Here is a 14,024-nt window from a genome sequence, read left to right on the forward strand (position 1 = left end):
AGACAAAAATTATTTTTAGGACCTCTGAAAGTGGACTCTAAAGACCTGATTCATTGAATCTACACATCCACAGAATTTATTGATTATTAACAGATATTGAGGCAAATAGAATAATTCCGTGTTTTTTATTTAAGTAAGGCACTTTTGAAAATAGTCCGGGATTTTTGATATAATCACGGAGAAAAGTCAGGACATTCCATGAGACCAATTCGATAGTCACTCTGTGGTGAAATTATGAAATGTTTAAAAATTAAATAGAAAATTTAAAATAAACTGTCAATACCAATGTTCACAATTACCAGGAAATGAATTAACTAACTATTAAGTTAAAAAGCTTTATATGTCTGTGACTATACACATTTTTTTTAAATAAATTCATAAAATACTTACAATATTTAATTATTAATTAAACTTTTTTATATTAAATTTTCACTTTTTGAATCATTGATGGATGTATGCTATTCATTTCAAGTTTTTTTTAAATTTAATTGTTTTAAACAAAGATTATATTTTACAGGAAAACAATTAGTTTAAAAGGTATTTTCTTATGTTAGCTTTAAATTTATTAGGGAAAAAGTTTAGAATAAAATCCTTATAAATCGGGAAACTCATTTTAAATTTTCTTCCCGTTTTAATCTTAACTCGTTGATTTGCATAAAAGCGACAAAAAACTACAATTCTAGCATAAATTTTGAAACTATACTATAATAACTATTATTTAAGAAAACGATTTTCTCAACTTCAAAGACTTTTTGTGATATTAGACTTCTGCACCCTCGATGTGTTTATTAATGTGTGTGCTAGACTACAAGCCCATGCTAAAATTTTTCTGGTGGAATGACCCACCAGAAATCATGTTGAAAAAGATGCTTCTATATGTAAAAGTAAGTTGAAGCACCATGGCGTCAGTTTTGCGCGGTACACGTGAGTTCAGGTAAGAATATGAATGTCGCACCCCCTTGATGTCTCACCCCTGCACCAACAAATATGTACGCCGTTGCTGGATACTAACTCTTCAGAAGTATTTGAAGCGAATTACATAAATGTCGTACAGAAATAAATTCAGTAGCTTTGCTATCGGCAAAATTTGTGATCTCCCGTCAATTTTCAAAGACCTACGTGATTTATGTAATTCGCTTGGAATAAATATTCAGAGTTAGTATCCAGCAACGCCGTACATATTTGCTGATTCTCATCTCTACTCACGTGTACCGCGGAAAACTAACGCCATGGTGCTTAAACTTACTTTTATATATGGCAGCATCTTTTTCAACATAATTCCTGGTGGATTATTTCACCCGAAAAATTTTAGCACTGGCTTGTAGTCTATAACAAACGATTGAAGTTTGAAACAGATCAAACACTTTTGATTTGAACTGATACAATAATAAATTATACCCAAACAAATTAATAAAACATAACAAATGAACACAATCGAAATAAATTGAATTAATTGTAATCGTTTAAACTCTGACTCACTTACATCTACACTCATGGACAAAGAAATTGGAACACTTGATTCAAATAAATTTTTGATTATGGATAAATGGCGAAAAACATAATAACACAATAAGTGAACATGGTGTCCCAAAAGTGTGGAAACTCCGGGAGATCTCGCAGAGTTAGCGTTGAAAAAAATGAAAAATATCATGCCCAGCGTATTTTTTGACGGGAAATCCAATGGGGATCTTGAATTTGACCTTGAACATAACCTTAAAGCTACAACGAATCAAAAATCGATTTTTCAAATGGGAACCACTTTTTTATTGAGGATTTGGAAAAAGCAGAATATTTACGCCCAAATATGACTTTGACCATGACCTTCAAGGTAATTCCAAGGTCATAGATCTTATTTCCTAGGGAACTCTAAAGTAAGAGGGAAAATCCTGGCAATCCTTTTTTCCTGATGACTCTGCGAAATTTTCAGGGATTTCCACACTTTTGGGACACCCTGTATAAAATTTCAGACTCGAATTGGAAAAAAATTCACTAAAGCTGATAATTTTACTGGTTAAAACTAAACTGTTAATTTTTTAATAAATTTTAAAAGCTTTGATGATACAAAGTGATCCATTGTTCCATGTCAGCAAGTATTTTTATTTATACTATCATCTTTCAAAGCCGCATTTAAAATAATTGAGTACATGCATTGAACTGATGTTTCCGTAACGTTCGTCCGTGGCCGTAAAATATGTTATGGTTGTGCTCAATATGTAAAATAGTAACATGGAATTCTTTTATGAATGTAAAATTAATCATATGATATAAACAAACATATTTTAGTTAACTAGGTTCCGCCTGTTCGGTCCCCCTTACATATTAAAATATTAGGCGCACTAGCTAGTATGTACTTGTTCATTACATTCACTAAAAATAATGACCTATGTAACAATGTTTTATTGAGTACAACAATACGCGTTCTCAATAACAATAAAATTTTTTAATAAAAATACTTTTTAAAGTATAAGCTTTTATTTTACTAAAAAGTAAAAAATAATTATTTATATGGATAACTAAAAACATGTACAAGTAAAATTTACAAAAATTAGAAATTATCTTTTTCCTTAAAGGCTTTTCCAAACTGAGCTGATTTTGACGAACGCCAATTATTTTGTTTTTTCGGGTACGGTACCCTAAACTCGCACTTGCTAAGAGCACTACATAGCTAAGAACACTCTCCATTAAATTACCCTTCAAACGAAACAAAATAATCAAAATCGGTTCATCCGTTTTTCGCCACAGACAGACAGACACACACACACACACACACATACCAGTCAAACTTCGGTGGTTAAAAATCTGAAGACGCTCAATTTAAATATCAAGGACGAACAGCTTTCAAAATAAAGTAAGAATCCATCTGAGTTATGGATTTTCTAATTGACCAATCATTAAGATAACACCATTTTTTAATTTTTCCGGGTCAAAATTACCCAATACTTAAACAAAGTTTTTTTGAATAAGATAATTTTGCCCAAAACAAAAATTTTTAAAATCAGGTTCATATGATGATTGGTTGAGTTGTTTTTAATATACAGCTCAAATTCACATGCGAAGAGCAATTTCTTGAATCGATTATAGGCTATACTGATTTTGCAACAGCTTGTTCAGTTCAAGAACATCATTTTTATTTTTCAAAATTCGATTCTGAGCCGAAACATTACAAAACAAAAATACAAAAGCTCAAACAAAAAAATTCAGATTTGCATCATTACAAAGTACAAAATTGAGAATTTTCAATTTCCAATTGTTGTCAAACCTGCAATTTAAAAAAAAAAAGAGTTAAAATCCGATTATTTGTCTGAACTGTACGAGCTGTTTCAGAAAATTCCTTTTCCTCAAAATTTTTTATGATCATAAGTTACAGCTTTTACCAGAACTTCAACTTAATTCCTTCATTTTTCGAAAAGTTGAAAATATGATGTTACTGCGGTTTTCTTGATCTTTTGAAGTTATTTTTCTATGTTTAAGATTCTGTTGCTGCAAGGTCCATGAAGAAATTCTTAAAAAACGAAAACGTCACCAAAAAAAAAACAAACAATGTACAAATAAAACTGCGTGCAGAATATCGTGCGGATCGTTCCGAAACCGAAAAACTTCTTGTTTCTCTTTTTCACACCTATTTTTTTAAATTAGTCTTCTTCGAAAATTTTCCGAATTGATAATCATAATCCGATAGGTTTATCTTACTAAAAATAAAACCGATATTTCTGAAAAACTCAGAAAAATGAAAAAATTATTTTGAAGTATCGACTCTAACAATCTTTTTTCTTTGAATAATGATGCTTTGAAGTCGACGTCAATGAATCGAGGCGCTTCATTTAGCTAAGGATATAGTTAGCGTTGATTTCAAAAGCGAAATTTTCTCAGTATTTTTCATCGTTTCTATTGCAAACATTGCTTAATAATAAAAAAAAGCGACGGTACGGAATCCTAAATGCTTAAATCTTACTTTAATCTTGTAAATAATACAAGAAAAACAATCAAAGATGTTGTATAAACAAAAAGCTTCATATGGTTTATTATTATAAATTAATTCAATTTGTTTTGGTTATCTCGTTACAGGAAGGAGAGGCGTTACATAGTGTCGCCTCTGTGTCGAATAACAAGCTGGCAGCCATTGAGGATGTACAGGGTCGTGCGCGGCCTACGACGACCGCAACCGCTTCAACACAACAATCGCCTATCACCTCTACAACTTCGTCACCATCAAATAACACAACGGTGACACCCCCCACATATTTGGAGCTAGATTTAACATCACCAGCATCACGTAGTCGAAGTATTATAGCTAGTACAAGACGTCCTCCAGTATCTACGTCTAGACGTAGCTTACAATCACAAATATCTACACGTGACGCTGAAACTATTACTGGTCAGTATACATTTATTCTTATTTCATTTTTTCTCCAGTTTGTTGAACTTTTCTGGTTGATAATTATCATTTTCGTTAATAATGCGGCGTTGAAATTCCAGCCAGTTTATTCTTTTTATTTCATATAAAAAAATTAGGATTAATACTTGATGGTCTGGTTGGACTATGTCCAAAAAAAAAGTCACATATTATAATTCAAAAATCATATCTTTGACTTCCACAATTAAAAATATTAGACTCGTTCGTTATTGTAAACAATTTCTCTTATTCAAAAAAATTCCTTAAAATCGTTTAGTTGGAAAATTCCTAAAAAGCGTATATTAAAGTCCTCTCGAAATTTTTCTAACACATTCGTCCTTTTAAAACGTTTTGTATCATCACAATACAGTCAAAATCGCTTATAACGACTTGATCCCGACCGAATACTTATATACGGGATGTCTACTTAAGTTGACTATATATGGAAAACTTTTTTATTATAAGATTTACGAAAAAAGTTATAAAAATTAAAAGCTAAGTTTCCCAAAATTCTATTCTCGAAAAACAGAGCCCAAATAATGGCTAGTTACGGTATTTTTTTAAATAAAGGATCAGAATAGAGCAAATATTCGAGCATCTTGAATCAATGAACCTTTTGGTGAAAGACTCAATTACAGGCATTTCTTTGATAAAGGATGAATCTAAAACTGCACATCTAAATTTTCCTCGGAATTGCATTAAAGATTTTCCAAGTGCATTTCATATGGAAGTTTCTTGGAAGATTTACAACTAGTTTACTTAATATGTATTATTGCAGACATGAAACTTAAAACATATGTTCACAGTTGTGGCTTCAATAATTTTTAATATTTACTTAAGACAATAAAAAAAAACGTCAGTTTATTTGCAGCAAAAAGTAATTTTAGAATTTTCTATTTCCTTTTACACAGTTTTTTTCGATTCTGTATTAACTTCACTTTATATCCATTCACCAAAAAATATTATTACATATTTGAATCGATAAATTTTATAGTTCACACGAGTTCAATATACTTTTTACCATCAACTTTTATTTTTCGAGGTAGAAAATAAATAGTATGTCGATATTATGCGTACAATAAAATTATTATTATTTTTATATAAATTTTTAAGTATTTTATTGCGTGTTTTATTTTCAGTCGAAAAATTATTTGATTTGTTTAATTTTTTCGGAATCCATAAACAGTATGCGTTACAAAAAGTAAAAAAGTGTGTCTTCTGAATGTTATGATAAACATTCTACATAATTCGTAGAAAAAAGCAGTGGAAAGTTCGAAGAAAAACCTTCAACCTCTATTTTCTTGGCCAAATCATGCGATAATTTTTTTAATAAACAATATACCTCAAAAGCTTATTGAACCTTTTATTGTAGAAAATGTAATTTTCAATAATTTTATCTCCCTGCTTTTTTTGTTAAAATTCGTAGGGAACGGACTATAGCGGAAAAACTCCTTAAATTCAAGAGGGTGGTACGTTTCCTCAAAGGTTGCATCCCAAATTTTTGAATTTTAGTTCGCCAAAGGCCCCTTACCATTTGCCAAAATATCTTTCAAACACAAATTATTTTTTTTCTATATCGTTAATAGGGGATAATCTTGGTGTCGATTTGTCCATATTGCTCATAAAAATGTAAAACTAAACTTGACAAAATTTGAAAGTTAAATTAAAATTAATTAAAAAACGTTATAAGCAATCAAAGATTGCATTCAAAGGTTGCCCATCTCTTTTTAGAAAAACAAAGTTTTATATGTAATCTTTATGGTGATACCCATGTATGACGTCACTAGTCAGTATCTTCTTCTTTGTTTAATTAGGAATTTTAAACGTTTATATCTTGCATACTTGTAAAGATTTTTAAAAACCAACTTCACTTTTCTATGCGTGAAGTGAGAATTCTTCATTTGAAGTGTTAAAAGAAATTTAAACGTACTTAATGCCTGTATAATTAAAAAAAAAAATCTAAAATAAAATCGTCTTGAAATCAACTTTTTTGTGACGTTACCAACAGCTCTTATAGCATATTTTATTGAGCTAAAATTTGTGATTTTAATTTCAGTAACAAATAAAATCTTAAAATATCTAAATATCTAAAAGAAAAAAATTAATGCATCTTTGAAAATAAAATATCCACAGCTGTTTATTATGGTGTAAGCACATTGTAAAAAAAAGTTGACTTCTCACGGGCTTACTTAACCACCTTTTTGAAAGTATTTTCTGGAATTTTTTATAGAATGTTTCACAAAACCACTGGTTGAAGTTAACCTGAAAAAAATCAACACTTTTTCCTTAATTGCGCCCTAACAGGTAAACAGTGATGTTTACGAAAGAATAATTCAAATCATAGTTGTTAATTTTTTTATAAGGAATAACTTTTACATTTAAACTTGTTCTATCTCTAACTTTGATTGAATGAGCAAAAAAAATTCCATTTTAAATTTGGCATATCTCGATCAATTTTGAAGCTAGAAAGTCGAAAAAAAAATGAAAATGTGCAGAAATACTTCAGCTAGAACTGATTGATTGAACTTTTTTTTTGATGCATAGTTTTTTTGTAATTTGTAAAATACTGATTAAAATCCCCAACCACCCTCCAAAAAAGGAATGAAGTACGCCCCTGAGAAATAGACTTTTTTTTACAAAGTGCTTACAACCTAATAAACAAATGTGGAAAATTTCAAAGATGTAGTGTATATAGAGAATTTAAATTTCCTCAATTGCCTATTGAGTAACTGATTGGTAACCCCCCTCCCCTTCCTACAATAATCAATAATAAGGAAAAGAACTAATCTCCATCTCAAAAAGATAACAGTTTTTTTTATTATCAAATAATTTCTTATCTTTAGTGTACGATTAAAAAAATAATGAAGTTATTAAAGTTATTTCTTATTAAAAACGAAGATCATATGTTTAGTTTAAAAAAATGTGGCTACGAAATCCGTTAATTCGATTAGTGATATTAAGTTTAGTGCTTCAATTTACAAAATGTGCCAAAATTTTAATGGTTCTACCAACACCTTCGCCAAGTCATCATATATTCTACCGGCCAATAATCAAGGAACTATCAATACGTGGACACCAAGTGACATGCGTTACACCAAATCCAATTAACGATCCAACGTTAACCAACTTAACTGAAATTTCGACAAACAAAGCTGCCTATGAAATATTTAAAATTCATGATCTATTTATGGGCCAACAAAAATTACGACATATTCGTGCACTAGGAAAAAAACTTGTTGATTTAACTGAAAATCTTTTCCAAACCATGGAACCTATAATTACCGATCCAAATGTGAAATTTGATTTAGTAATTGTGGAATCTTTATCACTGGGTGGATTGTACATTTTTAAGGAACGTTTTAATTGCCCCCTGATTGGTTTACTTTCGGCGGAAACGCGTGTTGATGTTTTGGATGCAATGGGTATGCCACCAAATCCTAGCTATTATGCTGGATTTTATAAATGGGGTGGACATAACTTAACGTTTTGGCAACGTTTGGATAATTTATGGGAAATGATGGATTTTCGATACTATTATCATTTTGATTTGCTTCCAAAATATAATCAATTGACTCGAAAATATTTTGATGAGAACGTTACAGATTTATGGACCATGCAAAAATCTATGGATTTGCTAATAACGAATACAAATCCAGTGTGGCATATTCCACGTCCACGAGTTCCGAACTCAATTGAAATTGGAGGATTACATCGGGTCGAACGAAAACCGTTGCCACAAGTAGGTGATAAAATATTTTATCGAATATGTTCGATTGACGTACCAAAATCGAATATTTGCATTTTGTAGGATTTGCAGGAGTACTTGGATAATTCGAAACAAGGTGTAATTTATTTTAGTTTGGGCTCAAACATGAAAAGTAAAAATTTACCCAAATTCAAACGCGACGCAATCTTAGAAGTTTTTAAAAAATTACCCTTCAATATCTTATGGAAATGGGAGGATAGTACGTTACCTGATAAACCAGAAAATGTTTTAATCAAACAATGGTTACCGCAACAGGATATTTTGGATCATCCTAATGTAAAAGTGTTTATCACTCAGGGAGGATTACAATCTATTGAGGAAGCCATAAGTAGTGGAGTCCCAATGATTGGGATACCATTTGGAGGAGATCAAAAATTTAATGCTAATCGGATTGTGGCGTTAGGAATTGGACGTCAAATGTCGTATGATGAATTGTCTGTGGAAAGATTATTTGAGGCGATAATTGATGTTGCTAACAATCCAAGGTTAGTTATTGTTGTACATGAATAGTGTGATGCTATCGGTTTTAATTAAATTTTTGAGTGTGCCTAAAATATCTTAAAAACATTTTTTTCTTGTTTTATACAAAAGTTTATTCTAACAGTTTTTAAGTAAATTTGGGGATTGGCGCGAAATAACAAAACTGTCATGTTTGAGAATGGCCACAAACCGGGAAAACTGACATGTTATAAGATTAAATAACAGCAAATTATTTTGGAAATCAGAAGAATCTTCAGAATCTTTTGGATCTAAGAAGTATCTAAAATTCTTGAAAATTACTTAACAATGACACTGTTTTTGGGTTTTCACGAATTTTTCGATTTCTTCTAAGAAGTATGTAGAAAATTACAAAAAATCGGGGAAAAAAAATTTGTCTCCGATTTAGATAAAACTCAGTAGGTTCATAGAGTAATTTTGACCCAAAAGAAACAAAAATTGGGCGAGGAGTTTTCGAATTGAAAACTACTCGCCCAATCCTTAAATAAACCCGACTTTTGAATTTTTTAGATTAGAGTTTCAGATTATTATATTGTCAAACCGTCCAAATATCAAATATTTCGACATTTTCGTTTACCGTAGCACATAATGGTAATAACATTTTTCCAAACCGTTTTGGGTACAGATATCAAATATCGCCAATTTTTAAATACCTACTCGTAAGATGATTCTCTTCGACAAAACTGAGGTTATTTGCAAAATTATTTTTTAGTTATAAATTACAAGTTAAAAAACTTGGAAGTCAAATTTGGGATCAACAAACAAAACCATTGGATCGTGCAATATGGTGGATTGAATATGTAATTCGACATGGCGGCGCTCAACATTTACGCAGTCCAGCAGCGGATTTGTCTTGGTTTAAATTTTTGATGCTAGATGTGCTTGGATTTGTTTTAATCACTCTTATCATATTTATTACTTTTCTTATCAGTATAATTAAGTTTATTTTAAAGTTTCTATTGTTAAAGTTTAAGAGGCAACCAAAATTAAAAGTTAAATAAAAATTTTATAACTTTTATATTATTTCAAATTATTTGAAAGAAAATTTGCAGAATCCTATTTTGATCAATTTAATAATAAGATTATTAGTCATATTTCTACGAAAATATACATTGATAAGCTCTGCATCGAAAGTATGAAATAAATGACGAGGGGAGGGGGGAGATTATTAAGCCATATTGATTTATCACTATTTGAGCAACTCCTGCGACTTCTTTTATTCTTATCGGAAAAAAACTTCATGTTGATTTTTTAAGGATTTGCGCACTTCTAGAATCCCTCGAAATTGCAGAATGAAAGATTCCAAATTTATTCGTCAAGAAAGTGTCTATTGAAGGTCTCACTACCCAACCATTTTCCGCCTTTTTAACACGCTTTTATTAGCTTTTGGTATCTATGTAACGGAATCTTTGAATCTGATTTTCACCCACTTCAAAACGTCGGATTTAATTGAAGCTTCACACATTTATCAAAGACCGATTGCAATACAATAATGTAATAAGTCCGATTATTCTAATCAGGATTTTCAGGGTTAACGATTTTTTCCATATCTGAAATCACGAAAACTAAAAAGTAGAAAAAAAATACTACTTAGTTTAAAAAAAACACAAAAAACACCTAGCTGAACTAAAAAGTAGAAAATAATTTCTATAACTTCAAAAAAAAAGAGTGATTAAGATAAAAATCATTTTATCGTTAAAAAAAGTGGGGTGCTTTTTAAGGAATTTTATAATGAATTTTACTTTGACCAATATCTGTCAAAAAAATTATTTACAATAATTGAAAGCTTGAAATGATGTTTTTCTGAATCACTCCATTTTTTGTTTGAACTAATTGAAATTATTTTCTAGTTTTTAGTCCAGCCAGTTAGAAAAACATATTTTTTAGTTTTCTTAAACTATTATTTACTTGCGTTAAAATATAATTTTTTTCGCTATCTTTACCTTTGTGCACTTCTGCAGCCTCTCCGTATTCAGTTAGACGGGTTATCGAAAATTTTAATATGAAGGTGAGTTAATCTTACGATAGTGTCTTTTGCTCCAAAAGGTAGTGTTAACACACCTTGCAATTCTTATGAAGGGGGGAAATATTACTTTAGTGATAGAACTCTGATATTCAGTTATTTCTCCTTTCAATTGGAAATTAATGATCATAGAAAGAATGAAAATACTACTCGTGGACAATTTGGATGATCAAAAAATTTAGAATTATTTTCTACTATAACTTATTTTCCAAAATGCAACAATTACAAAAATAAACATTGAACTTCTAAATTAGTTTAAAACAAAACGATTTTGTATAAAATTCAATTTTTTTGGCAATTATCCAATCAAATAATCCTCTTGAACGTTATATTTAATAGACCATCGTTATTTTCGTCCACACGTACACTCATACAAAAATTTCCTTAATAAAAAAAATCGAGAAAAATACGTTAGAGTATTATTTCAACATCTTCTTCTAATAGACGCCGTCCGAGCAAAATGCATGTAAAATGCCATACGACTTCGATGTACAAACTAAAGCAGTACTGTTGAAAGTACGTGAAAGCAGAAAGTTCTTAGAAAAATCTTAAAATTGAAAATATCCGAAAAAATTAATCTGTCAGAAAGTGTTCTTACTTTGCCATTTAAAAATAATTGTTGCTTATTCGACTTAAGTCGTATCTCGAAAGCTAAGATTTGGGTTCAATTTACCATGAGCAAACGTGAATCAATTTAATTAAACCTGACAGTAATTGTCCTGTGGGCGATTGGCATTTTTTTATGCATTTAAACATGGCTAGAAATTTGGGAGGTTTTTGATATTGGAATGTTATTAACTAACTGCCATTTTTCTGGTCTGAAGACTAAGCTCACTAGCTCGATTCAGAAATGCCCTTTTCTGCAATGCTCCTGAAACTACTAGCGTCTGGTATTTTACCAGCCAAAAGTAAAATAATGTAAATTTTTCTACTGGTTTTCTTGGTATGTAATTGTTCCTTGAAGTGTACAGCAGAGATCCAGATGATTGGACAGACAGACTTGACCTTTAGAAAAGGTATTTAGCGGCTTGCTCTGAAGAAACCGGTACAAGTCGACATTTTAGCTTGTCAAGTTGATATGAATTCTTTTCTTCTGGTTTTTTCTAGCTTTCTTGGAATCAATTCTTTTATAGGAATGTACAGAAGAAGGCTGGGAGATTGGACAGGCGGGCTCGATCTTTGCAAAAGGCCTAAATTTTATTATTGTAAATAAATCGGGAAAAGTCGACTTTTCTGCCTCTCAAGTTAATGGAAATTTTTTCTTTTAGTTTTCTTGGTATGCAGTTGTTCTCCGAAGTGTACAGAAGAATTCTGGGTGATTGGACAGACGGGCTCGACTTTTAAAAAAAGTCTGGAGTATTTTCACCTTGAATAAACCGATTTAATTCAACTTTTCTGCCTTTCAAGTTAATTTTTTTCTGCTAATACTTATCTGTCGTATTTTCAGTACAATCCCCCTTACCAAAATTTTTTTTGCCAGGCCTAAATTGACCTAAGCTACTTCGGCTGGTAGCTTCGGGGACATTTATTCATCGACAGGATGGCAATCGACCTGAAAAATAAGAAATTGTTTGGAAATTTCGGAAAAAAAATAAGACAGTTTTAGTCCCAAAATTTTTGTTTTTGGTTTCAATTTTCGTTAATGCATGGTTTTTAATCAGAATGTGACGCAAGTAGAAATTTCTGAATTTTTTTTCATTGAAGAGTTGCAAGTTATGAAGTCCATTTTTGCTATAATCATGGAAAGTTTGGAAATTTCACAAGAACAATTCGATGTGTTGTCTCATGGTCTTGGACATGGAGGTACCATAATACATTTTAAAACGCATTCATTAATAGTGACTATGTATTTTAAATAATGTCATAACAGTTTTAGTTCACGGGCTTCTATCTCAAAGACAACTCTAGAAGCCTCTAAAACAATTCCAAAATGATGGATTTCATGTTTCCTATTTTATGTATTTATCATTTTCATAATTTACGTATTTGTTGATGAACCATAAAACTTCAAAAAAAATTGTTTATTACATAACCAATAAAAAAAAAAATTTTTTGTGACATAACTTTGAGAGTGTTAGTGTTTTGTTTTTGAAGTAATGTTTATGTGTGAATGAAAAAAGTGAAACTATTTTTGAATTGAAATGACTCAAAATAGAATTATAATGTATAAACAATGAATTACTTTAATCGATCTTCTCGGAATTCACGTAGAAGGTCCTCACAAGAAGTTGCGGCATCATCTTCGAAAGACGCTTCAGAATTGTCTGAGTTAAATGATGAGAAATATAGTGATATTTTAATGAAATGGCATCAGGGTGAGTTTGATTTTAAATAGACCGGCGGCGTCTTGACCAAATACTTACTATCCCGATTTGTTGCTACCAATATCCGTGGCACCCTGTAACCATGGCTAAAAATAACAACAAATTTGGTAGAAGGGTGCTTATTCGGGAATTATTTGGGAATAATTAATAAAAATTGGAAAAAACCACATATTTAACGTATAGTTTTCGAGATGTGGCTTGAAATTGGATTTATAATAATATCAAACCTCAGTATGATTTTAATTTATATGAATTTCTAACAACCAGGGAAATGTTTAATAGATTATACTGGAAAATCCAAAATAATCCGGTAATTCAGAAAAGTAATTCTCGTAGTCAGCCGGTTTTTTAAATTTTTTTCTTAGGATAACGTCTTGGTAGGGGCCATAACGCCCTTGATTATTTTATCATCTTGCAAAAAATTAAGAACCCTAAGGCACACTTACACTTAATCCGATAGCATTCGCGCTATGAGCATTTTGTTGACGCTTGATTTAAAACATAAATTTCTTTTATTTTTCAAATGACATATGTGCTTGAAACTTTTTTTATCTTCATAAAGTTTTATCCACTTTCGAATTAAGAATATTCAAGATTTTTCCAACCTATCCACAGTTTCTTTAAATATTTTTTTTTCAATTCCTTCAAAAATTGCGAGAATTTCTCTCATCACGAGAGCAAAGGTGCAAGCAAAAAAATATTAACTTCGGGAATTTTCGAGCTTGTTCGTTTACCTTCGTTACATTAATATAAGTCGTACTCAGTAAATTAAAAAAACTTGTAATGGAAATATAGTGAAATAAAGTAGTGCATTAAAATTATGTAGAGATTATGATTTACAAAGTTAAAGAATACTTAAGACGTGAAATATTTGGCCCATGTGCAGAACGCGTGAACGCTGTGTATTTTATCTATATAAGCTCTGAAATTAAATAATAAAACCGAATTAACTCGATTTGATTTTAAATTGGTGTGATTTGTCGGTTTGCAGATTAATTTTTATAAAGTTCAAAGGTCACA

At 30.6% G+C, this 14,024-nt stretch overlaps 1 protein-coding gene across 2 annotated transcripts in view; it reads left to right on the forward strand.

The window, feature by feature from the left end:
* The window catches only part of LOC123296607 (trafficking kinesin-binding protein milt), a 161,087-nt gene that overhangs the window by 17,601 nt on the left and 129,462 nt on the right, over positions 1-14,024 (forward strand). Inside the window, exon 2 of one of the 2 annotated variants that reach the window (XM_044878148.1) lies at positions 4,066-4,375. In XM_044878148.1, the coding sequence (XP_044734083.1) occupies positions 4,066-4,375 (310 nt within the window). Of the gene's footprint in view, positions 1-4,065; positions 4,376-12,790; positions 12,996-14,024 lie in introns of those variants that run through there. The other variant, XM_044878151.1, reaches the window with a different exon arrangement.

The sequence above is a fragment of the Chrysoperla carnea genome, chromosome 3 (genome assembly GCF_905475395.1).
Source record: "Chrysoperla carnea chromosome 3, inChrCarn1.1, whole genome shotgun sequence".
Classification (NCBI taxonomy): Eukaryota; Metazoa; Arthropoda; class Insecta; order Neuroptera; family Chrysopidae; genus Chrysoperla; species Chrysoperla carnea.